This window comes from Toxorhynchites rutilus, chromosome 3 (genome assembly GCF_029784135.1).
Source record: "Toxorhynchites rutilus septentrionalis strain SRP chromosome 3, ASM2978413v1, whole genome shotgun sequence".
Taxonomy (NCBI): domain Eukaryota; kingdom Metazoa; phylum Arthropoda; class Insecta; order Diptera; family Culicidae; genus Toxorhynchites; species Toxorhynchites rutilus.
In genome coordinates this window covers 224,512,690-224,539,342 of record NC_073746.1, presented here as the reverse complement: position 1 = coordinate 224,539,342, position 26,653 = coordinate 224,512,690, and the positions used below count along the sequence as shown (strand labels likewise).

Here is a 26,653-nt window from a genome sequence, read left to right as displayed (position 1 = left end):
AAGCAATACTTTTGAATATTTATAAGCAACAAAACCACCCGCTATACCACAGAATACAGTGACCAATGATCTAAGAAAAAATTAGGTTCACAAAAAGTATCGATCGTTTTAAGTGTATTCAACTAAAACACTTAAAACCCACATGCAAAATTTCACACGTATTTCTTATAAATATAAGATTTATTTATAAGATTTATTAGATCTGTCTCTTTAAAAATTCCAGTAGTTTGTCCTCCTCTATGGTTGTCCGCAATCTGAAATTTAATTCTTGCTCCGTTATGTAGGGGGCAAACTAGTAGAACGTGTTCTACAGTGACCCTAAAGACGGAATTCCATCTATTAAACTTGCTACATGCTACAAGTCAATGGTTCTTGCTTATTGGAGTGTCTCTTCTCACGACGTAATTGGTCTTATCGAACAATGTTGGTCTTATGCAATGGCCTGCGGATCGGTACGTCGTGTGTAACACGACATGTACGACAATATTGGAGCAACTATGTCATTTATTCACAATTACCATAATTCACCACATTAATGGAACAACAAAAATTTTGATCATAAAAACAATAACATCAGAACAGATATGTTGGAGTAGTGAGTGTTCGCATACTACTGTGTAGTGGCTAGGGTGGATACAAAATAAAAAATTGTGTAAGCATCCATTGTTGTTTCCCATTGACTTGTAGCATGTAGCAAGCCGAATAGATGGAATGCCGCCTTAACGTTGCAAGTGCTACAAATGGGTGATTCTGTTCTTTCTATTAGAAACCTTGTTTGTTTTCATGTTTAAGAGTACACATTCCCAAAATAACTTTTACGCATAGCTGTAATATCATCATCAAACCATACCTTTATGGAATGATCAGAGATTATCACAAATAAAAGCAATCACAAATAAAAAAAAAAACTCGTACAAACATTATCATCCACGTTGTCAAATCTTTATATTACAGGCAAACGCGGTAAAAAATATCGGATTTGTGATTTTTCAGGGATTCGTTGCTTGGGTGAAAACGCTGGTAATTATGAACATATCAAATAGTTACATAGTAACGCACAAATTATCTTTACAGAAAAACTTATAACACTGAACGACGAGAAACGGAAACCCTTGGACTGCAACTGTATTCCCAATTGCGACGATTCCAGTTTTTTCGTCCGATCGCTTGTGAGTAAAAAAAGACAAAACAGGCCCAAGTCTTTAATTTTCATCCAAAATTGTTTTCGTTAACAGAAATCGCGTAAATGGTTCCTTGGGGCTAGCCTTCAGTGGGGTTTACTCGATTACCCAAAAATGCAACTTAAAAGAAACATTATTTTTGGACTTTCGGATGTTTTAGGTGATATTATATTGATGTATAAAAAGGAGTTCATCAATTGATGAACATGTTTTATTTTTCTAGTTTATATTGGTGGCCTTGGTGGATTCTTTCTGGGCTGCAGTTTGATAACCTTTACCGAGATCGGATTCTTCCTGACTTGGCGATTTTTCCAACGGCAAAATTAGTACCGTCTATTCTGTTTAGATTTTAAAGCAGTCAATTGCTCCTTGCACAGAGCCCGCTTCGCCTCGTTTGACTGCAAAAGCTTCCTGAGTCGTATAATTCTGGCTGCATTGTAATTTTTCTTGATAACAATATCCTGTTCACGCTTCGACAACTTACGTTTGACATTATCCAAATATCTTTTTCTCTCATCTAACTGACATTCTAGGGAGTAATTCACGTAAGATACCTGGTTTGGGAAAGGTACAACCGGACTATGCGTTTTAGAGTTCACTTGACCTGCGGATCACACAATTTAAAAATTTCGCAATAACAAACTATTGAATAATATTATAATTATAAAACAGAATCCTTTCGAATGAATAAATGTAAGATGACTTACAAGAATTGATCCTTTGTTTCCGAATAGCACGCGAGAAAGCCTCCTTATGCTCATTAACAGCTCTTCGAAGTTTCGAATAACGAGATTTCTCGAGCTCGTGTATTGCAAGAATCCTTTTCTCGTTCGATGTAACCTCGGTTATTTGCAGTTTGGTTTCCTGTTTGAAATAATTTATTGAAAAGAAAAGTTTGTGAAAAACAAGCATACTTCGCAATGTTTTTTTATTGTTTCCAGTTGATTTCCTCGATTATTGAGATAGTTGAAAAGCTCTTTAATTTTAAGCTCCAGCTCCTCTTGCTTTTTCTTGTATAATTTGATTTCATCTGAAAATAAATTATTTTCATCATTCCTCAAGATTCTAACGTATTGCCTTCCGCAACCTACCAATGACTCTACCATTTTCGCTATGAAGCCACTTGATTTTCTCCGTTACTATCGACTTGTCGTTCATTTTACGGCAAAAAAAATGAATTGATGTAACAAAGAGTATGAATAGGAACACGACGTATGGTTTTGTTTCTGCTTTTCTTTCAATTATTGAAAAACAATAGATTCCGATGAAGATAAACAATATTCTCTCATCTTATCCCTCTTGAAAAAATTCTATTTACATATTAATTCTCGGAACGGTAGTGCTGTTATAGCCTACTTGTTTCTATTATGGTGCTTGACCTGAAACTAACGGTGCTCTGAATTCGTACTTTTTCTCACGAAAAAGAACGAAGCAATCCCTCTGCAACATTCATTCACTGCTCTGCCCATGTTTGTATAGGAGACGTAAACGACAAAATGAACAAAATCGACTTATTCACTGTTACGCATTCTACACAATGTAATACGTATGCTCAAAATGCGAACAAACATGTTTTGTTCGAAAACCTTTGAACAATTTTGAAAAGACGTTTTCGAAAAATCACTCAATAACAGACGTAGTTCCACAAAACTTTCAATCACCAATTACCAGTATTATGTGCTATAAGCCTCTACATTTGAATCACATAATCCAAACATGCCATGTATCTTATCACTTAGCGTTTCCTAATAGATGAACATAAGATTCTATTAAAATGATGCTTATATAGTTACAATTCTCTGTTAACAGCACTTCGATGAACGTAGAGAAGCAATTTCGTTTTTATGTTGTAACTACTTTAATTTCTGCATTTGAATTTTCGAGTATATAATGAAACCATCAAATTAGTAGTAAAATATATATAATATTGGTGCATTATTACTCATCAAATTCGACATCGAATAATTCAACGTACTGAACATTCACTCATTATATTGGTGTAAGTAAAAAAAACAGACTTTAAATAACCAGTCAGTTTCATTTACTAATTTTTATAATGATTAGTTACATAAACGAATAGCCCGTTTTATCATGCGTTATCATTATAAACAATACTTCCTCAGTCTACACGGTATCCTGCCGACGATATATAATTTAGACACAGCCGTTGTATAGAAATTTTACTCCAAATTCAGCTGTTTAATTTATTTTGTGAACATCTGTTTTGAATACTTAACCTCAAGTTCAATAAAACACATCGATATTTTTTAAACTTATTTCATATTGATTTCTTTCTTTGCTAATCTAATAAAACTAATCTAAAATTTTAATCTATTTGACTCTCTGGCAAATTAATCCAATAGTCATGTTTATCTATCGGTATTAGAACCAAAACTTTTTCAATTATAAAATCCTTTTGTAATTTTTGAAGCTGAAGCTGGTCAATGAACTTAAATGAAGGCTTCAAAACATCTTTCACTTGTTTTTTTTTATTGTTAATATCTTCAATTTCTTCATGTGATTTTTAGTTCATTGGAATTTCTTCCAAAGCTATTTGATTTTATCCGACAACAACTGAAACTATCGGCGGAGATTTTTTAATTATTATCGGAAAAGTAAATGCTGACACTGCAGACAAAGCATCCTGGTGGTTACGTCTAGCTATACGACCAAATGTTCATTGAAACGATTGATTGTCCGCATAAATAGACGCAAGCGTTTTCCAAATGGAAAAATATATGTTTTAATTCCTAAAATCTCCTAGGCTCTCTTCTTGTCGGTAATATTCTTCAACTGGACATATCGAGCCCTATTATAAAAATCGAGGCGATAAGAATTTTGTTCGTTAGCTCTATTTTACTATTATAGAAATCGAGCGAGTGATAGTTATCGATGCAAGTGTCAGAACTTTTCGAGTTGTTTGATTCGCTTGTTGCATATCTTCAGAGAATTATTTTGTTTTGGTTTGCGTCCCTGATATTTTCCTCTGGGAAACATTTCAGAAACGCATAAATATATGCAATTTTCAACACATGTTCGTTTGCTTTGATCAAGGCGCTTGTATAATGTATAACAGGTTAAGCAACATCATCACTTCAATGAGAAGGGGATTGCGGTTTGTTGAGCGGGGGTTGTTTGTTTTGTTATTGCTTGCATACGCCATTTTTGCATTTTCATATGCGAGAGTAGTGGATGAACTGGATGAGAATGAAATTCTACAAAATCATCCCGTCTTTTTCACATAAATTCGCGAAAGCCGAACAAAGTAGGCATCGTTCGAATAAGCGTCGCAGCAGTTTGTAGAGAGCCGCCGGCAGCGTTCTGATGCTGTTTGTAAACAATACCGACAGCAATTCCAATATGGCTGAAAGTGCATTTCATATAATTGTTTCACCTGGTATATATAGAGGCGCCTTGGTATTGATCAGTATTTGTTTTACGGTGCTGCCAGAATAGTCTATACAAGGTATGTGTTCAATCCAGCATTATTTATATTAATCATGTTATAATTTACAATGCAGAACTCACTTCCAGCGCATAAGGCTGAATGTGAGTGGACAGACAAATCACCACCAGTTTGAACGATTCGTTGAACCAATGAAAGCGGCAGGTGGTGGCCCAATACAATAAAGCTATTGACTCCGTTACTATAAGAAATCGACGCTAAAAAAAATTATATGCTAAAAAAAAGTGGAATTCATGTGTGACTTCTTCCGGAATTCTATAGATTGCAGTTATGAAAATACATGAATAAGTCCATTTTCTAATACTTATATTTTTTGTAAAGCAAATTGTCCCAAGATGTCGTTTTTTATTACACATCCATGCATGCATTACGCCTATTAAGCTTCATTCGTTGAGGGAATATCAGTTTTTCTCCAAAACATTACCATATTAATACTTTTGGAAAGTGGAGGCGATCTGGCGTAGTGGTAACATCCATGCCTCTCACGCTAAAGGTCACGAGTTCAATTCTCACTCCCGACATTCTTCCAAAAATGGAAGTCAAAGTGACGAACCAGCCAAATGAGTTGAAAATCACTATAATACAGATAAAAAAAAATACTTTTGGAAATATAGATATTTATAATTTTCATAGCAGATGTTTCAAAAAAAGATTTGGCATCCTTTCTATAGTTCATTGTGAAACATTTCAAACTCGTTCCAAATATTTCAGCACCGCCGCTGACATTCGAGCAGAGTAACGAATCGAGCTGTTTTCCTCGATTTCTATAATTCCAGATTTTACTCGATGTGATAATGATAGTGATTGTATCGAATCCTCGATTCGATTTCTAAAATAGGGCCCATCATTTCATTGGAAATTCTCATGGTTATGCTTGTAGGCCAATAAACAACAAAAATGCATTTTCCCAACACTAATGGGGTTGGTGATTACGTCTCCTGTGCATGGGCAGGTTGCTCTCTTAGGTCATTCAAAAGCAGTTCGAAATAAAGATGAGCGTTCAGTCTAGAACCGGCTGAAAAGTTTAGCTCCAATCATTTAAGGTGCATGACATTCCCCTTTGTGAGATTGTTTGTAACTAGGTGAGATTTGAAGTCGTTTCCTCATATGTTATCGACTCGGGTATCAAATAGAAGCTGAAAAGTAAGATGGTTTCCACAATAGAGCGAGAAACTTTGCTATCTCACGTGCTTCGCCGCGCGGTATAAAAGGGATTTACTTACGGTTCGAAGGAAATTGACACTATCACGTGAACGTTCCGATCAATTGGTCTCTTTTTCTCAATGATATTTATCTTAAAATGGAGATCATGGCGGATCGTGAGAAGAGCGAGCATTTGAAACAAAGCAATTGGACTCGAGCATCCCAAGAAATAGGTCAGAAAAATTCTATAGATTTTCATTGATGATTTGATCATTTTTAATCGTGTCTTTTGTGAAAATAGATGCAGAAAAAACGTGTAGGAGAACTGTTGGCAAAGTTGTCAGTGGGGTTAAAGTTGAAAGTCATTTTTTTGATAGTATAACTATTCTACCGTAACCTCGCAGAGTGACGTAAGCGCCAAAATTGACGTTTATATTTCTGTCATTATCGATAGAGAATACCAAATTCTTTCAGAAAACTGTAAATTATGCAGAAATGTAAAAAAATCACCCCGTAAATCATGAAAATGAAGAGGCGTAAGCGCCATTTCCACTATGAGGTGGCGTAAGCGCCATTTTTACTATGATGAGATGTAAGATCAAGTTGATTGTGATGCGATGTGATTTTTGATCTGATCTGGTGACATAGAATGAACGAGCTGGGACAGTAAATTTCGCACAACATTTTTCGTAATGGACGTAATGAACGCATAATGAGTCCGTCACAAGCGTCCTTTCTTATGAGAAGTAACAAAAATTTCATAATCCCAAATGTTTTAATGAAAAACAGTTTATCCCCATGCAGTGCTACATTTATAAGAACCATCTTCTATTAGATCTGTAAACCATAAATTCAGAACCTCTGTTTAAGAAACACGTTAAATATCCAAATTTAAAAAATCAAAAGCTTAAATGAATAATTTATCCTAGATTGAAGTATATTGCTGTTATCACATATTGCATATAAAGATTGAAACTGAATAGTTTTGAACTCACCAATTTCATTGTTGATTACAAGGATTTCTCAATAGTGTCTTTTATCTTTAGGTATTTACTTTCCTCGCCTGATCAATTCCTCCTTCGGATGAATTAAAACTGAGTGTTGATTGAAGGGTAAATGTCGGAGTTTGTGGACAGCTTCAAACTTCTAAATTCCCCATCGAAACGCATCATGTAACAAAGCTCAAAACATCCCCGCGTAAACTGTATCTGTTTACATCGGATGTTTTCGGACGACATTAACTTATTTAACAAGGATGGTTTCAATTGCATTTTGGATTGGAAAAAATCGGTGCTGTTCATGATTATTACAAATGGGTTTTCAACTATCTTAGCCTGTTCGCATACTACAAAGTTGAAAAATGTGTAGAACTTTTCTACATGATTTCTACCTCACATACTTTAATGGATGTATGCCAATCGGTTATGGAAACAGCGATTGAGATTCGCTAATTCCACAACAAACTGGCGTTGGTAGCATAGCATAAATAAAACTGCTTTTTTCATCAAGTGTACCCATTTTGTACAGATCGGATTTTCGTAGTGTACGCGTATGCTGATTATACATACAATTTAATGAAAAGCCTCGTACTGAAAATTCTTCCATCTTGCGCTTACGTCACTTTGCGAGACTACGGCAGTATTGACTTTTGTTGTTTATGGGAACCAAAACAAAAATTTAATTTTAATGCATCCACCATATCGTCCGGACCTGGTACCAAGCAATTTCCTTTCCTTTCCTCGCATTGCATACTTCCTGAATAGGAAATTGGGATCAAGAGAATATTGTAAAAAAACGATTACTAGAGTTTTTCGCCAGTAAAGGGCAAGCCTTCTATGATAGATTATGAAGCTATTTTTAAAATGGCAACAAAATAGCAAATGGTAAATGGTGCATATGTGCTCCCGTGGCCGAGTGGTTAGCGTCATAACTAACATGCCGGGTGTTCGGGTTCGATTCCCGTTCTGGTCGGGGGAATTTTTCGTCAAAGAAATTTCCTCCGACTTGCACTGTGATCACGCGTATTCTAGAGCTTGCCACTCAGAATGCATTCAAGGCGTGTTATTTGGCATAGAAATCTCAACTAAGTACTAATAAAAATGACGCAAGTAATACTACGTTGAGACGGCGAAGTTCCTCTAGGAACGTTAGTGCCATTGAAGAAGAAGAAGAAATGGTGCATATTTGACCCAAATAGGACAATCCGAAACTTTTTGAATGGAGTTTTGAATTTCGCGCAAAAATAATGGAAAATGTTGATTAAATACCCTGCCGCCTGCAGACCCGTCTCGGTTGGAGTTTGATAAATAGTACGCACGATAAATAACGAAATATATTATCGATCCGGTTGGTTTTAGACGAAGGTCTTATCTAACGAGAAGATCGAACCGAGGCGGTCCAAGCCACCGATGTGATGCAATCCGATTCGGCCGCCGACTCGCCGTCGGAATAGGCGGCCTCTTGCAAGCAAACTTATGTTCCACCGACTGCCCGGTTAGTTTGAAACATAGGATAGCGTAATTCATCAGGCAAAAGTATGCGGTCCGACGCTCACAAATATAATTTCTATCTTTTGTATTTCGACTCCGATGGCGTTAATACGTAAGTACCTAGATCCCTAGCAATAATTCAAATTAATTGATACAACAAATATGTATGCGGTCTATCATAGAATGGTCTAGTTATGGGCGTGTAATTTTTTCGTTACATGTTCAATTTTTAGATTTTAATTTTACACTTCAGACCTTCTAGATAAACATAGTCTTACATTTGAAAAATATTTGATATGTTGTTCCCAGTTAATACGATTACACACCTTTTTTGTATACGATCATTTGAGATCATGAGAAAATTTAATAAAATAGTTCAAATAAAAATGGTCGTGGAGCGTATTTTTAACTATTTAATTATTCACTTGAACTTCCACGAATACCTTATTCATAAATGATGATAACGTGAAAGAAGTAAGCATTTTTGTGGATGTGTTAGACACACAAGAAAAAGAGCCGATAGCGGAATTCGTGGTTTTTTGAGAACCTCAAAAGGAAATCCAGTAAAACAGATAGCAGTTTGATGAACGAACCCTTAGGTTAGAGAGTTTTCATTTGGTTAATAAACCAATCAAATAATCGCTTGTCGGTTAATAAAACTCCAACTTTTAAGTTAAAGCTCCCAAGATATAACTTTATTCCTCTAATCTAAATGTTTTACAACTATTTTCAGCACCTTTCTTTCAATTATTCAAATGTAGAGGCGAATGAACTGAAAAGTTTAAAGCCTCTTTAATTCAACATCATCATCATTATTCAAATGGAATCAGCAGAAACATTTTTAGAGCCAGCTCAAGGCAAACAGAGCCCGAAACGAAACAAGTTCAATGACTTCGCCATAGTTGATATTCTACACCATATGCAAGGTTTTACATCAAATATGATCCTCTATTTTCTCCTGAAAGATTCTGGGTCACCTACCCAACATCCTATATATTGCGCAATAGAGATATTACGGGAATCTCAATGCAATGCAGCTGCAGTTAAAAATCCAGATCCAACCGGTGAAAACTGTCAACTATCAACAACACATACCTAATTCTGTCTAGAACAAACGTTCGTTCAAAACAACCAGTAGGGAGGTACTTACATGTCGTTTTCCAGAGACATAATCAACTTTTACGTATTGACACACAAATGCTATCTTTTTGATAATTATGATTATTTTCAAATTTTCTTCGATGTAACCTGGGAGTGATTTGGGCCAGTACTATACACTCGCAAAGGACACGATTCTGACGAATGCTGCTACCACAATGAGCCCACTGTGCGTTCATCTGCATTATTTGCATAAATACAACAAATATCTCAAGAAAACCAGTTCCTCTGTATCCAACAAACGTGTTTTAAGTATCTGGCACCCCGAGTACGCGACTGCTGTATAGGATATATATAGGACCTACGTGTGATACGACAGGCATCATTCTAAAAGTGCCCGGTGTCCAAAATATACTGGTGACTTTTGTTTATTTTGGTTTGTTTGGATCTTTATCTTGTGGAAGTGTATCGATATTGGTGTCAATGTTATTGGTAAAATCAGATTCAGCGTTGAAGTTCATCCCGTCTGTAAGGTAATTAACCGGAAGAGTGAACTGGCATTATCAACCACCATTAAAGCATCTGTTGGTGAGGAGCATCATGTCGGTGTTGTAGTGAACGATGCAATTCTGACAGCTTCTTAATTCCTGTTGATTTTCGGAATGCAATTTACCGGAGAATGCAGTTTCATCTACTCTTTATTTCCTTTACATCGATTTGCATTTAAACCTACAGTGTCGCCATTGAAGATTATATGATTGAGAATGATGCAACATTTACTGAGGTTTCATCACGTATGAAAAGAAAACAACACGGTGGATTTATGTCAAATTATCATGATCACGACTTGGTCACGTGATATGTTGGAATGCTTTCAACCGAACAAAGCCGATACTCCTATATTTTCGAAATTTCATTAGAATTCATGGTAAATTATTATTCAGTCATTATTTTCGTTCAGCGTACACTGAAGTCGCTTTTTACGCGGATTTCCAAATTTACGCGGTTTTTTCAACGCGGCTCGCATTAACCGCGTAAAAATTCAATATGCTAATTGATGTGACATTTCACGAAATAAGTCTGTATTGTATCACTGATTAGTAGCTGAGAATTAATAGAGGATTCAGATGGCATGATTATAGCATGCAAAAAAAATGAGGTAATCAGTTGTTAGAGTATGGGTTGCATTTGAAACTACTAATTCACTGTTCGTTAGATTTTTACACGGATTTTGAAAATTACCCAGTTTATTTTTACGTGGATTTTGGAATTTACGCGGATTTTGGAATTTACGCGGTTTTTGTTTACGCGACACGTATCCCCCGCGTAAAAAGCGACTCCAATGTACTTTCTATGATAACTGGGGGTATACGATGTTGATCATGTAGCTATATGCATATTTATATTTATTATTGTTATGTCGTCGGTTACCATAAATTTTTACGAGATGAGCGGACGGCAAATTATTAACGGTATCAACTAATTTCAAAAAGTCATTAGACTACACCGCACTGGTTCCAAAAAAACACATTACTTTCTTCCTAAGTGAACTGGCATTGCGGTCGATGTGGCGTGTTTTCCGGGGTCAACAACGGGGCGCTTAGGATTTTTGAAATATATGCACTTTTCATTCCCGGTCACGGTCACGGATGTAGAAATGGTTTTCTCTCGTATTTACCAAGCAAAATTTTACAAATATTTCTCCGATTTTCTCGTTGTCTGACAGACAAATCATGTGCAACCTAACTTTCCACCTTCAGGACCTTTATCATAGCTTTTAACCCTTTTCCGTACAGCATCGAGTCCCACTCGTGGTGTACTTGCATAACAGCATCATTAGCTATGTGGATAGCGTGGTCGTGTTGCCTTGCATTCCTCCCGGCCTCAGTTCGATCCCCGTTGACGTCGTTTGGACTTTTTTTGGGTGCGATCCCAAAAAAAGATAAAAAAGAAAAAAGAAAGATATGTAAAATGTACAAACATTTTAAAACTTTAGGGGACAGATGATTTTATTTGCTCATTTGACTCTTAAAGACACGAAAAAAGCATGGTTTCTGCCGAAAATGAAATGCTTTCTGGCAACTAGTTTAGGTGTACTGCTCCGGCAAGCCGAAATCATCGACTTTGAATCCCACTGACACAAGTTAGCGTCAGTGGGATTCAAAGCCGATGATTTGACTTGTACTTATCAGCTCATGACCGTAGGCTTCTACGCTGGAACTATTGGCAAGACATATCAAGGTGAATTTCCGTAGCAACTCAATCCTTCGATTCAGACCGCTGTCCTAGAATGCCAATTCGAACTTCTTCCAGGCAGCTTGTGCATCGGCCGCAACCAGCATCAAACTAAAGGTTTCTAAACTTAACACGCTGATCCCCATGTTGGTCCCTAGGGACTGACGTTGAGCTTTTCGTTAGAAAAACGTTGATCACTGGGACTGACATTTACAAAGTGAGGAAATATAAAAAATGGTCTGTTATATGTTATTATATGTTATAATGGAAATATAAAAAATGGATGTTTTACGATATGTGACTACTTTCTAGTCGAATTTCTGACTATTTTCTTTTTATGCAATAAACATGTTTGGGAGCTGGGAGCCGAGACTGATAGTGTGCAAATACTCTTGATGCGGACTGAATGGAAAACGTAGTAAGAACAATTCGGGGCTCAACGTGTTAAATAGATTGTAGCCAACGTCCGTTGCTGCACTTCCGACGGCACAGCTACAACTTATACAGGCATCTTAAAAGTTTCAAAAAAGAGCTTGTGTTAATTACTAGGGGTCAACTTTTAGAACTGGTCGAAATTAGTTTTCGTTTATGTCAACCCCTGGAAAACCGACATCGATTCCAATGGATGGTAACTACACTCGACGAGAAAATTAAAGGAACAGAGTGCGAAGTCGAAAATTTCAATTGATTTTTGACATGCTGTAACGTTGTGAAAAAACAACGTATACAGATGAGATGTACATCATTTTGAAGCTTCAACTTTCAGGTATTAGAATATTTTACGTCCATACTATCATCTTGGTGTGTGTAGGTGGGCAACAATATTGGGAAGAAATGAAAAATCGATTTTCTCTGTTTCTTCAAAGATTTTCTGGACTTGCACAATTTTGACGTAGGACTACGTCTAACCGGAAGATATAGGGGGTGAAATGGAAATCTAGGCACTGAACAAGTAGGAAAAAATGAAAGATTTGGAACGCTTATAACTCGAGCATTTCTCAATAGATCGCAAAGGTTTTTGCATCAATTGATAGGAAATATATCTACGCATCTATCATAACGAATAACATATAATTTTTCTTGAGGTAAATAATTGAATAATTGTGAAATATCAAGCATTGTCCAAATACACTATGTGCCCATTTTTGATTGGTCCATTTTGTGCTCCTCAAATCGTACCGACCAAAACGGGCAACCAGAGCAGCAGCGAAATAGAATGAAGCACGATTGGAAAGGAAAAAGAAAAAAACGAGGGAAACATTGGTCGCAGTCTCACAGTCGCAGTCTGCGTAACTCTCGAGCCAGCCAGTCAGCTTAAAAATCCCCTCTCCGCTGCCGTAACGATCATTCTCATCCGAACCGTACACCACATCGTTTCGCATCACCTCACATCAACAAACCAACACAAGCAGCCATGGTTGGATATGGCAAAGGAGGAAAAGTGAAGGGAAAGGCAAAATCCCGCTCGAACCATGGTGGTCTGCAATTTCCCGTAGGTGTATCCGCCAATTGCACCGGAAAAGGTAGCTAGGTCGAGCGCGTTAGTACCTGTGTACCAGTCCACCTAGCCGGCGTTATATAGTTTCGGCCGCCGGAGTGATCGAGTTGGCTGGCAAAGCTGCTCGCGACGATAAGAAAACCTGCATTCGGAACATAACACATTCGGTTCGGCGGACATCAAGACAACAGGCAGTTGCAGCGAATGGCGAGTGGCAAACGCAATCGCAAAACGGCATCAGGTAGCAGAAGAAAAAAGTTTGTTCTTTATACAAACTGCTTTGGTGGCAAATCCAGAACAAGGCGGCATCGAGGGCGTTCGAAATGGTTTTTTTCAAAACCACGAGTACTAAGTTTTCTAAATTGGAACCATTCCATAAAACAAGGCGCTTTTCAGGGCCATTAAACCTTCCAAAAAAGAGTTTAGGAAATAAAGTTCAATGCTTTCTAAAACATTATCCAAAATAATAATAAAACACAAATTGATGTTTTCATAATTTGTTTGCCAGGATTTGATGAGTATGTGAATTTGGCAGTTGTTCTGAGCTTATTGATAGTTGGGGACTTTCCTGATTATTCAATTTTCACCAATTCTTAAATTGTTTCCAGATTGAAAGTACAGTAATCTACAATTAGTTCGACATTTAGCTAATTGGACGGACATGTAATGTGACTTATTTAGTTGGACATTTTTGTAAACATAGAGATCCAAATTATGATCCCACATTGAAAGTCGACACTGTACCACTGTCATCGCAAATGTTCAATTACAGGTTAAAATTACCTCCAATCCGGCACTGAGTGGTGGTAATGCGACGTGCCATTGAATGTAATTTACTGTAAAATATGTCACAAGCTGGATGGGAAGAAATTTTCCAACTGTGAAAGCTGTGGCGAGTGACAACAAATCGCTAAACAGGAAGGTTTAGCCGAACAAGATGGGAATATCGAGTGATAACAAAAACACAACACCAAAGGTTCTTTTCAGAACCATTAACATATTCATAAAGAGTAAACAGTAAACTAATCCATTTTTCAGGTAGATAGGTAGGTATTCACGTAGGTGAAGAAAATAAAACAATATATTTAAAATATATATTTAACAAAAGCTGTCCCCTTTGCATAGTCCTACGTCACTCCGGTTATGTCCCCGACATTACCCACCCGTCTTTTTTTTTTGTCAACCAATTCAATAGCAAACACTCATTAAAACAAAAGTTACGAATCGCTCATTCTGAGAGTCGCGTAGCATATTGTGCTTCTGATACGATTTACGATAAAGTGGCTAATTTACTCCAAATTTTGAAAAATCGGCTAGAAAAACGGCTGAACATATCAATATGAAACGTTCACAAGAATATAAGGGATACACTAGGCTACAAATTTATTTGCAAACATTAGAATTTACTGTAATATTAGCAAAATAAAAGATGATTTTGGCACTTTTTTGAAATTGATGCGAAAAATTTAAGTATATTTTTCTCGTCAAGGCAATAAATTAACATTACACAGAATTTATTGGAGTTTTTAAAACTGTCTTTCGATTTGTGGTGCGATCATTACCTCTTGAATTATTTATCATCAAAGACGAAGGGGTAATTTTTCAATTCAAACTGAATATCTCTGTATGAAGGTCCTACAGGAACTATCTAGGGATCAAATGAAAGCTGGTTGATAAGGCTAATTGGATTTGCTGAAAGTTATATCGGGTTTTTCAATAAGAGCGCTACAAAAGTTTTAAATAAAACAAAAACAGAGAGTGGGTTATATCTATGGTATAACCGCAATGGTGACGTAGGACTATCGTTGATTTAGTGTTGTTGAATCTGAATCCATTCTGAATGAATGAATAAATGAATATTTGGGGGACTTCGAAAACGAGAGCGTTACGTTGGAGGTATAAGGTTTTATGCATCCAATATTGGATACAAAAATATCCTACTGATGGGGAAGAATAAACTTCAGAAGCTTCCCTGCTAACTACACTTGATTGAAAAATCACAGAACCAAATGTATTTGGTCGCAGTGTTATATGGTTAGAAAACATTAAAATAAACTCTTTCGCTTGCATGTTATTTTCAATGCCAAGGGGAACTGGCAAATTATTTTGCAGCAGCGGTATCTTACCGGATTCTGGGTAATGCTAACTCGATAACCACCTGTTAATTGCACTCAATTGAAAAATCACAAAACCAAATGTATTTGGTCGCTGCGTTATATGTTAGAAAACATTAAAAAAACTCTTTCGCATGAATGTATTTTTCAATTCCCAGGGGAACTGGCAATTATTTTTCAGCAACGATAATATCTTTGCTGATACTCTCTTGGTCACCTTCTCTTCTCCTTCTGATGGCTCGGCTTTTCTGCCCTCCCTCACAGTTCCAAACAAACTGCATGTCTTTCAGGTCAGATCAGGCTAGGTAACGAATGCCTCGATCCCTCGCCGTCCAGCTCGTCCAGCACGTTCACCTCGTTCAATTACAATGTTGTCTTGTCGACATCTTCACGAAAAATGAATGCGTTTCACCACCAGAATATCGCTTAAGTATGCTTTTTGTGCGTGATTGATTCAAGAGAAGGTGTGGTTTACGATGGCAATTTGGAAGGCAAACTAGAGGGGAATGAACTCTCTGAGTTTGAAACTTTCGGCAACTGAGCAATAATCGATTGAAAATTATATAATTTTCACGATGCGAAACATTTTCCGTTTGGCGCGTATACAATATTGGATACGAAAATTTTCTACTGATGGGGAAGAATAATTTTCAGAAGCTTTCCTGTTAATTGCACTTGATTGAAAAATCACAAAACCAAATGTATTTGGTTGCAGTGTTGTATGGATAGAAAACATTAGAATAAACTCTTTCGCATCAATGTATTTTTCAATTCCCAGGGGAACTGGCAGAGTATTTTTCAGCAACGATTAGTTCTTTCCAGATTTTCCTCGATACTCGAAGCCCACCAGTGGTTAATGCTAACTCGATAACCACCTGTTAATAGCACTTGATTGAAAAATCACAAAACCAATTGTATTTGGTCGCAGTATAACATGGATAGAAAACGTCAAAATAAACTCTTACGCTTGAATGTAATTTTCAATTCCAAGGGGAACTGGCAAATTATTTTGCAGTAACGTCTTTCCGGATTCTTCTCGATTTTTCTCGAAGTCCACCACCAGTGGTTAATGCTAACTTGATAACCACCTGTTAATTGCACTTGATTGAAAAATCACAAAACCAAATGTATTTGGTCGCTGTGTTATATGATTAGAAAACATTAAAATAAACTCTTTCGCATGAATGTATTTTTCAGTTCCCAGGGGAACTGGCAGATTATTTTTCAGCAACGATTGAATCTTTCCGGAATTTTCTCGATGCTGAATGGCACCCAACCGAAGAGTTCCGCGCGTGTTTGTGTGTGTGTGTGTGTGGCGGCTGCTCCGATCTCTTCCCGGGGAACCGTTTGTGGCATCACTCTCCTCCTGATGGATTCTCTTCTGGCCTAAGGTGCATAAACAGACTCTTGGTGACACCTTTCATCAGCGCTTTCATGATAAACGAAGAGCTTCACCACAACAGCGACAACATGCTCCAATCGCTGTTCAATTATAACTGAGTGGGTTTACGAGCGGCGCTCGCTTATATATCGATTGGTGATTTCAATAGCCTGTTTTGAAAGCAATTTTAAGGCTATTGAAACAAGTTTTGGATGAAAAAGTAACAAGTATATAACGCGTAGACATTTTATCTTTCGAATGAAGTGTGTATCATACCATTTCGTTCAGTTGTTTTAAAGCTATTAACGCCCAAAATCTCGGTGTCCGGCGTAACGCTTTAGTTTTCGAAACTTTGATTTTACACTCCGGTATAGAAATGAAAGACGTAGTCCTACATCAAAAAAAAAATTATGGGAGGTTGTGTCCAAGATACGACCGCATTGTTGACGTAGAACTACGCTGTTATTTTATATAAGTCACTTATTTATACCTTCGGATATTTTTCTGTAATGCTGTGAAATTTTAAAAACAACTGCTTAGTAGAATAATCTCTGAAATGGTTTTTTCATTGTAGAATCAGTTGACGATAATTTGATGATTGATGATTCATTCTTGCCCTCGCAAAACAAAACACTTGCTGATCGTATGTCGCAATTTATTTCATGTCAATGCATTGAAAATTTACCTCGAACGCTATTCCGGTGGCCTTTTTCGCAATTGACATAGACTCGGCTACAGTCGATTATATACATGTTACACCAGCACCATTATTCCAAATCTCATAACTACATCAATATATCGGTTCAGTGCGAGCGTTTTTCACTGCACCAACATCGCGTGCATCAATAGATGACGCTTGCCAAGAAATTTTATTGCCCCTGGCAATGCGTTCGTTTTTTTGCAGGGCTCGAGCTTGCCTTCCTCTTCTTCTTGCTCATCACACACTACGCGAAGCGTCCAATTTATGACGCGGAAAGAAAAACACACGATACGAATAACGCGAAAAACGAACAGAAAAACCAAACAACGATATCCAAGTTGGATTACCACTGGTGGGGTTCAATCTTAAGGTAGGTTTAGAGTTCCCGTGAACGTGAAATGGAAATCTAGGCACTGAACAAGTAGGAAAAAATGCAAGATTTGGAACGCTTATAACTCGAGCATTTCTCAATAGATCGCAAAGGTTTTTGCATCAATTGATAGGAAATATATCTACGAATAACATTTAATTTTTCTTGAGATAAATAATTGAATAATTGTGAAATATCAAGCATTGTCAAAATGCACTATGTGCCCATTTTTGATTGGTCCATTTTGTGCTCCTCAAATCGAACCGACCAAAACGGGCAACCAGAGCAGCAGCGAAATAGAATGAACCACGATTGGAAAGGAAAAAGAAAAAAATGAACGAAACATTGGTCGCACACATGCGTAATTCTCGAGCCAGCCAGTCAGCTTAAAAATCCCCGCTCCGCTGCCGTAACGATCATTCTCATTCAAACCGTACACCACATCGGTTCGCATCACAACACATCAACAAACCAACCCAAGCAGCCATGTCTGGACATGGTAAAGGAGGAAAAGTGAAGGGAAAGGCAAAATCCGGCTCGAACCGTGTTGATCTGGAGTTCCCCGCAAGGGTAGCTAGGCCGAGCGCGTTAGTACCAGTGCACCAGTCCACCTAGCCGGCGTTATATAGTTTCGGCCGCCGAAGTGATCGAGTTAGCTGGTAAAGCTGCTCGCGACGATAAGAAAACCCGCATTCGGAACAGAACACATTCGGTTCTGTGGACATCAAGACAACAGGCAGTTGCAGCGAGTGGCGAGTGGCAAACGCAATCGCAAAACGGCATCAGGTAGCAGAAGAAAAAAGTTTGTTCTTTATACACACTGCTTTGGTGGCAAATCCAGAACAAGGCGGCATCGAGGGCGTTCGAAATGGTTTTTTTTCAAAACCACGAGTACTAAGTTTTCTAAATTTGAACCATTCCATAAAACAAGGCGCTTTTCAGGGCCATTAAACCTTCCAAAAAAGAGTTTAGGAAATACAGTTCAATGCTTTCTAAAACAATATCCCAAATAATAATAAAACACAAATTGATTTTTTCATAATTTGTTTGCCAGGATATGATGAGTATGTGAAATTGGCAGTTGTTCTGAGCTTATTGATTTTCACCAATTCTTAAATTGCTTTTAGATTGAAAGTACAGTAATTTACACTTACCTCGACATTTAGCTAATTGGTCGGACCAGTAATGCGACATATTTTGTTGGACATTTTTGTAAACATAGAGTTCGGGGTCCAAATTATGACCCCACATTGAAGGTCGACACTGTACCACTGTCATCGCAAATGTTCAATTACAGGTTAAAATTACCTCCAATCCGATACTGAGTGGTGGTAATGCGACGTGCCATTGAATGTAATTTACTGTAAAATATGTCACAAGCTGGATGGGAAGAAATTTTCCAACTGTGAAAGCTGTGGCGAGTGGCAAATGCAATCGCTAAACAGCAAGGTTTAGCCGAACAAGATGGGGATATCGAGTGATAACAAAACAATAAACTCTTTAGATTGAAGATAATTTTGTGATCCTGAAAAGGACCCTTTTTAGCCTGCATGTGAATCCAACGAGCGAACAAATCGTAATGAATGTATTTTTTTGCCATCGCTCCCTTTTAACGCTCATTCGTTCGTCTCGTTGGACTCGCCCCTCTGGCTGAGTTTGCCGATTTGTCTCTATCCTGTGAGTGTGTACCGCTAGAGTATAAAACACGCGGACCCCAAAAAAATATCTTATTTTCTTTCAAACCGTAAACCCGTGTGGTTGTACGGCATCGGCATCGTGGACGTAACAAAGGAGGACAAGTTAAGGGAAAGGCAAAGTCTCACTCGAACCGTGCAAGTCTCCAGTTCCCTGTTGGTCGCATTCACTGATTGCTCGGCAAGGGTAACTAAGCCGAACGGATTGGTGCCGGAGCAACAGTATACCTAACAGCGATTATAGAGTTTCGGCCGTCGGATTGCTCGAGTTGGCTTGCAAAGCTGCTCACGACAATCAGAAAACCCGCATCAAGAACAGAGCAGCTTCGGTTCGGCGCTCATCAAGGCAACAATTAGTTTCAGTGAGTGGCAAAGTGTTTCTCCGGCACGTCGCATCATATGTAATTTACTGAACAACATGTCACAAGCTAGATGGGAAGAAATTTTCCAACTGTGAAAGCTGTGGCGAGTGGCAAACGCAATAGCTAAACAGGAAGGTTTAACCGAACAAGATAGGAATATCGAGTGATAAAAAAAACACAACACCAAAGGTTCTTTTCAGAACCATCAACATATTCATGAAGAGTAAACAGTAAACTAATCCATTTTTAAGGTAGATAGGTAGGTATTCACGTAGGAGAAGAAAATAAAACAATATATTTAAAATATATATTTAACAAAAGCTGTCCCCTTTGTATAGTCCTACGTCACTCCGGTTATGTCCCCGACATTACCCACCCGTCTTTTTTGTTAATAATTCATCAGTCCATATATAAATCGCGAGGAAAACATCTTGAAACGATAGGAAGAAACATTTTCTAGTTGAAAAACATGTTTAAACACAATTCATATTGATAAAAGTGGATTAATTCAATATTTCACAACGGTTCTGAATTTCCACCGTGGAATCGAGATGTTGGTGAACTCACCATAGTTCACCGACTTCGGTGAACGTGAACATGAAAACAATGGTGAATATAGACGTCAAAATATTTCCCCATTCATGTTCACGTTCGAATGTCCCAAGGCATTCTGAAAATTATTTCACCGTGAACTGTAATAGGATAAGTTTAGCAATTTTCTAGTTTTGAATGAAAATTTTGATATGGATGCAATTTCATTCAATCGGATCTCTGCGCAGGTTAAAAAATTAGTGGGTTATATCTATGATATAACCGCAAGGATCACGTGGAACTACCTTAGCTTAGCAATCATTCATTTGTATTGATTAAATTCTTGATTGAATGAAACAGTTTCCAAATTCAATTGAGTTCAATATATTTGCTCTGTGAGTGAAACAAATGAACAAATGCCGTGTACTTAAAGTCAATTCATTTATTGTGATTGATTGTTCTTCGTTACAAGTAAATTTAATGACGGACCTTTTACGTTTGGTATGATGACTAGAACAAAATATATGTACGGAAGAATTATCAAACGTTTGATGAACCAGCCTAAGGCTGAAAATCTTTCCAATAAAGACAAAAAAAAATTATCAAACGATTATTTTATTTTACATTTCCCTCTGAAGTTTACATCCCAAAAGTTTACATACTTCTCGAATCTCGAATTTGCTTGAAACTGGGAAGTTCATTCGCTTCTAGTGGCTGCACGATTTTCCCAGGTTCCTAAGTTTAGAAGATCATGTTAGGACAGACATATTCCACTCTGCACAAAGGCAAGCGAGGACAAAAGTACTCGCAGTTTGCATTTATTTGCAGAGCCGATTTCCCCAGAAACCTCGGTTTTGAAGTCTGTGTTAGGGAAACACATTTCAATCGGAACAAAAATACCCCCGATTTGTATGAATTCGCAATGCCGATTTCCCCACGCTTCATGGATTTGAAGTCAGTGTTAGGGAAACACATTCCAGTCGGAACAAAAATACCCACGACTTGCATGAATTTGAAATACCGATTTCTCCAGGCACCTTGGTTTAGAAATCTCTATTAGGGAACACATTTCGGTGGGAACAAAAGCTCCCCCTACTTTCGTGTGTTCTTTTTCTTCTTTTTGGCTTTAAGAGGGTTTAAACTTTTCAGTTCACTCGCCTCTAGGCTCTTTCGTGTGCTTGCAATGTCGATTTCGCTGCTTGGTTTTAAAGTCTGTGTTAGGGAACATTTTTCGATGAGAACAAAAGTCCCCCTACTTTCATGTATTTGCAATGCCGATTTCCCCAAGGCTGCTTGGTTTTGATGGCTGTGTTAGGGAAACCGTAAATCGGGCCAATCAAAACGATGCAGTTAGGGCGTTTAGATAACGCCTAATATTTTACAGTTATTCAATTGTTTATCTAATGAAAAACAACATTTTGTTAGTTGCGATAGATGCGTAGAAACATTCCCTATCAAGTGATGCAAACATCTCTCCTATCCAATACGAAATGTTCGAGCTATAAGCATTCGAAATATTTCATTTTTTCCTGCATGTTCTGTGTTTAGGTTTTCATTTTACCCTCCATATATTCCGGTTAGACGTAGTCTCACGTCAAAAACTTCGTTGCTTCGGGTTGATTCGTGAACAACTGTATATTTTATCCGAATTACTTTATTGAAGATCGATGTTTATTTACTTCACGTTTATTGCCGAACTTTTAATATGAACGTGAACGTGAACAAAATTATTCTATTCACCACGATTTTTTGAGTTGTATGTTCGCAATGTAGTTCACCGTGAAATGATCGTACTATTCCACCACCTGTTCAAGTTCACGTTCACGGGAACTCTAAACCAGGCTTTAGATCGAAGCGCAGCGAAAGCAAAGTGAACTGGATTACTCAACAGTCCGATGCCGAATGAGAGTTTGCCTCAGCGAGATCCACTGTTTATACTCTAGGCAAGTGTTCCTCTTCATTCTTCTACTTTTCTTTTGTTCACGGAGACTTTAAATCCTACGATTTCCCCTCCGTTGGTCGTCGATAAGTGGCTCGTTATTGTCAGCTCTGTTCGGGAAAGTACATAAATGGATAGAACAAATGTATGGGAAATTGGAAACGCTTAGTTTTCATGAATTTTAACCATTTACAAACTAGGGGATTCTAATGTATAGCATATTAAACAAATCTTAAGGGATTTCCGATTCGTTTAGTATGGAAATCGCCAAAATCCGTTCGCGGCAAAAATAGTTATTGATGTTAACTTTATTTCATAAAAACGTGACCTGTTTTCTGATTTGGCACCCTTAATGAAAGACGTGTGCTCCCTTGGCCGAGTGGTTAGCGTCATAACTAACATGCCGGGTGTTCGGGTTCGATTCCCGTTCTGGTCGGGGGAATTTTTCGTCAAAGAAATTTCCTCCGACTTGCACTGTGATCACGCGTATTCTAGAGCTTGCCACTCAGAATGCATTCAAGGCGTGTTATTTGGCATAGAAATCTCAACTAAGTACTAATAAAAATGACGCAAGTAATACTACGTTGAGACGGCGAAGTTCCTCTAGGAACGTTAGTGCCATTGAAGAAGAAGAAGAAGAAGAAGAAGAATGAAAGACGTAGTTCTACGTCAAAAGGTTATGGATATCAAAGAATTTTTTTTATCCATGTGAAAGTACATTTTATACAGTTGTGTATGGAACTCGATTTCTTTTGCATGGCCACCACGGGCACGCTTGCAGAAGTCCAGACGCTGAACCCAATTTCCGACGGTTTTCAAGCATAAATCGCTCGATACTGCTGCAATTTCCCGTTCGATATTTGTAGTTCATCAATCGTCGCTGGCTTGTTGGCATAGACCATAGACTTGACGTAGCCCCACAGGAAATAGTCTAACGGCGTAAAATCGCACGACTGAGGCAACCAACTGACCATTTCGGCCATTTCGTGAGATAACACGCTCACCAAACTTGGTTTTCAATAAATTGATTGTTAAATTCGCTGTGTGGCTTGTGGCGCCGTCCTGTTGAAACCACATATTGTCCAAGTCCATATCATCCAATTCGGGCCAAAACTATTCGGTTATCATTGAGCGGTAGCGATTCCCATTCACAGTAACGTGCCGGTCCTAATAATCACGGAAGAAATACGGCCCAACGACGCCGCCGGACCATAAACCTCACCAAACCATATTTTTTTCGGGATGCAATGGTGGCTCATGACACGTACTCCATGAGCCACCATTGCATCCCGATTTGCTGCCTGACCAATAATGCATGTTTTGCTTATTGACGAAGCCATTCAGCCAGAAATGAGCTTACTCGCTGAAGATGATTTTTCGATGAAAATCCGGATCATTTTCAAGTTATTGCTCAGCCCAACTCACAAACATACGACCTTCTGATGGTCAAGCGGCTTCAGTTCTTGCGTCAATTTGATCTTGTAAGGATGTAGGGCAAGATCTATTAGCAAAATTCGCCACAACAACGTCACAGGGATGCCCAACGCTTGAGAATAACGTGTGAGAGACTGATTTGGGTCTTCCTCAATTGATATTCTCGACACTACGGGCACGGGAACATTTTGTACTGTGCCTGTGGGTTCAAATTTTTCCACTAGACGCTCAATTGTTGATCTGGCAGGACGATTATGACGACCATAAATTGGACGTAGAGTTCTTTAAGTTGAGGCCATTGACTCCGAATTTTGGTAATAAAGCGAAAGTCAAGAGAGCGACAACAAATATGGCGTCATTTGCTGTCCCTATCGGTCTACTTTTATAGCATCCCTATTGAAATACCCGTTACATGTCCCTTCCAAAAGGTTATTGATTATCAACAATACGTTAAAATGCGTTATTCAGCACCGGGAGTCATTTATTTTATCTATTTTGGCCTATCGTCTTTACAACATGGCCTGATTTACAATGTTTCTCCAATTAACACGGTTCGTGGCACCCCGTGCTCACCATGTTCTGTTCCACTTGGTCTAACCACCTTACGCTCCTCGTCGTCTCGTACCAACCGGATTTCCGATGAACACCATTTTTGCAGGATAGTTGTCCGACATTCTTACAACATATCCTGTCCAGCGTATTTTTCCAGCTTTGATTACTTTCTGGACACTGGGTTCACCGGTGAGTTGTGTGAACTCGTGGTTCAGTCTTCGCCTCCACCTGCACACCATCGAAGATGGCCCCTAACACACGTTGTGCAAAGACTCCGAATGCTCGCCGATCCTCTTCTAGTATTGTCCACGTCTCGTTCCTGTAGAGGACAACCGGCGAGACTCAAATGAATCAGATAATCCACACGATATTCGCGAAAAGCACTGTATTCTATGCATCGTAGCTTTAATCAGTCTTGTGAGACTCTCAAGGAAGTCGTTTTCGTCCGTAGTTGTTCATTTCTCCTTTCGTGTTACTGAATCACATGCGGATTTGAAGGTCGATGAATAGATGGTGCGCTGGGGACCGATACTAACGGCATTTCTGGAGAATGTCACAGGTGTGTGATAACATATGTATTTACTGTGTATGAAGTCGGCTCATTATTGTATTCACCACTCGTAACGCTTGAAGCAAACTAATGTTTTACGTTTGAAATTTGATTTCTGTTTTATTTCTAGTAAATGTACAGTCGATACGTTATCCAAAAATACAATTGTAAACTCGAAATATCATTTATATAATGTACAAATTCAACCAACCGCCACCGCCATTTTAACCAATTCACCACAACCAAGGATACGGTTCCGCTATGTCTGGCAATAGGAATGGGAGAGATAATTGAAGGATGTCAGATGACGTGGAGATATTCTATTCGGCCCTCGAGAATCTGAGAGGCAACGCGCTGTTAAACCACACGTCTTTGAGGAAGTAATCGACCGGTGATTATATCACGTATAGTGAGAAAGTAGGAATCGAAATTCCTGTGGAAATACGGAGCGTAAAGCCGTGTGACAGTTTTCATAGTACCGCGGTCTACCCCCAAGAATTGTGAAGTTGTTTGTGACGGTATAAAGGGCAGCATTGCGTGACAGCAGAGATTTTCCAGCCGAATACCGGCAATTCTTGAAGAGAAGTCATCCAATACATCGGGGATCAGCAACAGCAGCATGAGATGTAGCGTGGTGGTTTGGGTGGATCCGAACACAAAGAAAATTCATGTGAACAATAAATGTTAACATTAGTTTAGTCTAAAAACCACTTGTTGTGATTTAGAACGCCTCACATCCGAAACTCATTATAATTAACGAACAAAAAAAAGTTCGGTAACAATAATCTACCGCAAGGTGAAGATTTGGTCAGTAGTAGACTGACTTTCGATGAAACCGGGTTGATAACTTCCCACGAATCTGTTCGTAAGTGGCGATAGACGACGGAAGATGATTTGGGAAAGCACTTTGTAGGCGGAATTCAGGACAGTAATTGCACGTAATTTCACAATTTAGTTTGTCGCCTTTCTTGAAGATAGGACAAATAACCCCATCTTTCCACTCCTCCGGTAACTGTTTTGTTTCCCAAATTCTAACATACAATTAACAAACTATTCCCGTCCCATCTTGATAAGTTCCGCTCCGATCCATCCCACCTTTCCCAGTTGATTTGCTGTACTTAAGCTGTTTGATGGTATCCTTAACTCCACCAGTACACGAGAATATTACACATATTACACCGGGAGTTCTCACAGATACCAAAAAATACTAAAAAATATTCCTCTACATGAGAAGAAACCCATGAAATTCCAAAATTTGCGTTTTCAATTTTATTCATACAAACGTTCCGAGTTATTCGTGTATACGTCGATGAAACTATCTGGAGATAGTCTGTGAGCACGTTCAATGTATCGGAATCTTCAATTTTAAACTTACAAACCCGTCTACTTTCCTTTCCAGGCTGATCAACAACCTTAGCCTTCGCAAAGGAAGTCGAACAGGAAACACAGGCAACCCGTTGGAATTCCAAGTGCTCACGCAGATTCAATACGTGCCCTGACTGAGGATATCTAGCGCTACACCGTTCAGCAGACCGAACGCAGTAAACATGGTGCAAGACCAGTCGAAAACCCGCAGCCCAGGCGCCTGTACGCTTCAACGTCAGCCAGAAAAACCATCGGCAAATGTTAAACAAATGAAAATGACCCCTCCAGCGGGGTCCACTTTTGGCAATTCACAAAAGGATGGTTCCGCCAAACAGAACTATTCGGCCGTTTGGGGACCGCACTTCAAAAATCGTGATCATTTCGTTAGTATGCATTTTTCATAATTCGATTCGAACCCAGAAAATTATTGAGGTGGTATTGTTTCGGAAGAATTGGAAATTTCGTTTGTAAATTATGTTTTGTTGAATGAATAAACAAAATTTAGATTGGCTGTTTGCATCATATTTCCTCTGTTCCGAAATTAAGAGAAT

The 26,653-nt window shown here is 38.3% G+C and overlaps 2 protein-coding genes across 5 annotated transcripts; one reads left to right on the top strand and one right to left on the bottom strand.

Moving 5' to 3' along the window:
- Window positions 1-1,403: 1,403 nt before the first annotated feature.
- On the bottom strand, window positions 1,404-10,011 carry LOC129775519 (uncharacterized). 4 transcript variants are annotated; one of them, XM_055780355.1, is made up of 5 exons: window positions 2,273-2,452; window positions 2,096-2,211; window positions 1,889-2,045; window positions 1,666-1,785; window positions 1,404-1,611 (listed from the first exon to the last, which is right to left on the bottom strand). In XM_055780355.1, exons 1-5 carry the CDS (start codon window positions 2,337-2,339, stop codon window positions 1,505-1,507), a joined length of 567 nt encoding a protein of 188 aa, XP_055636330.1. In that variant the 5' UTR covers window positions 2,340-2,452; the 3' UTR covers window positions 1,404-1,504. The 4 variants fall into 4 exon arrangements, 2 of the variants coding, with proteins under 2 accessions (XP_055636330.1, XP_055636329.1); XR_008742974.1 differs by lacking the exon at window positions 2,273-2,452 and adding an exon at window positions 9,430-10,011 and having other exon boundaries at window positions 1,404-1,785; XM_055780354.1 differs by having other exon boundaries at window positions 1,404-1,785.
- LOC129775520 (uncharacterized) lies at window positions 9,750-26,613 on the top strand. The gene is made up of 2 exons (XM_055780356.1): window positions 9,750-9,910; window positions 26,137-26,613. The coding sequence occupies exons 1-2, from the start codon at window positions 9,861-9,863 to the stop codon at window positions 26,234-26,236; spliced, it is 150 nt and encodes a 49-aa protein (XP_055636331.1). The 5' UTR covers window positions 9,750-9,860; the 3' UTR covers window positions 26,237-26,613.
- Window positions 26,614-26,653: the final 40 nt, after the last annotated feature.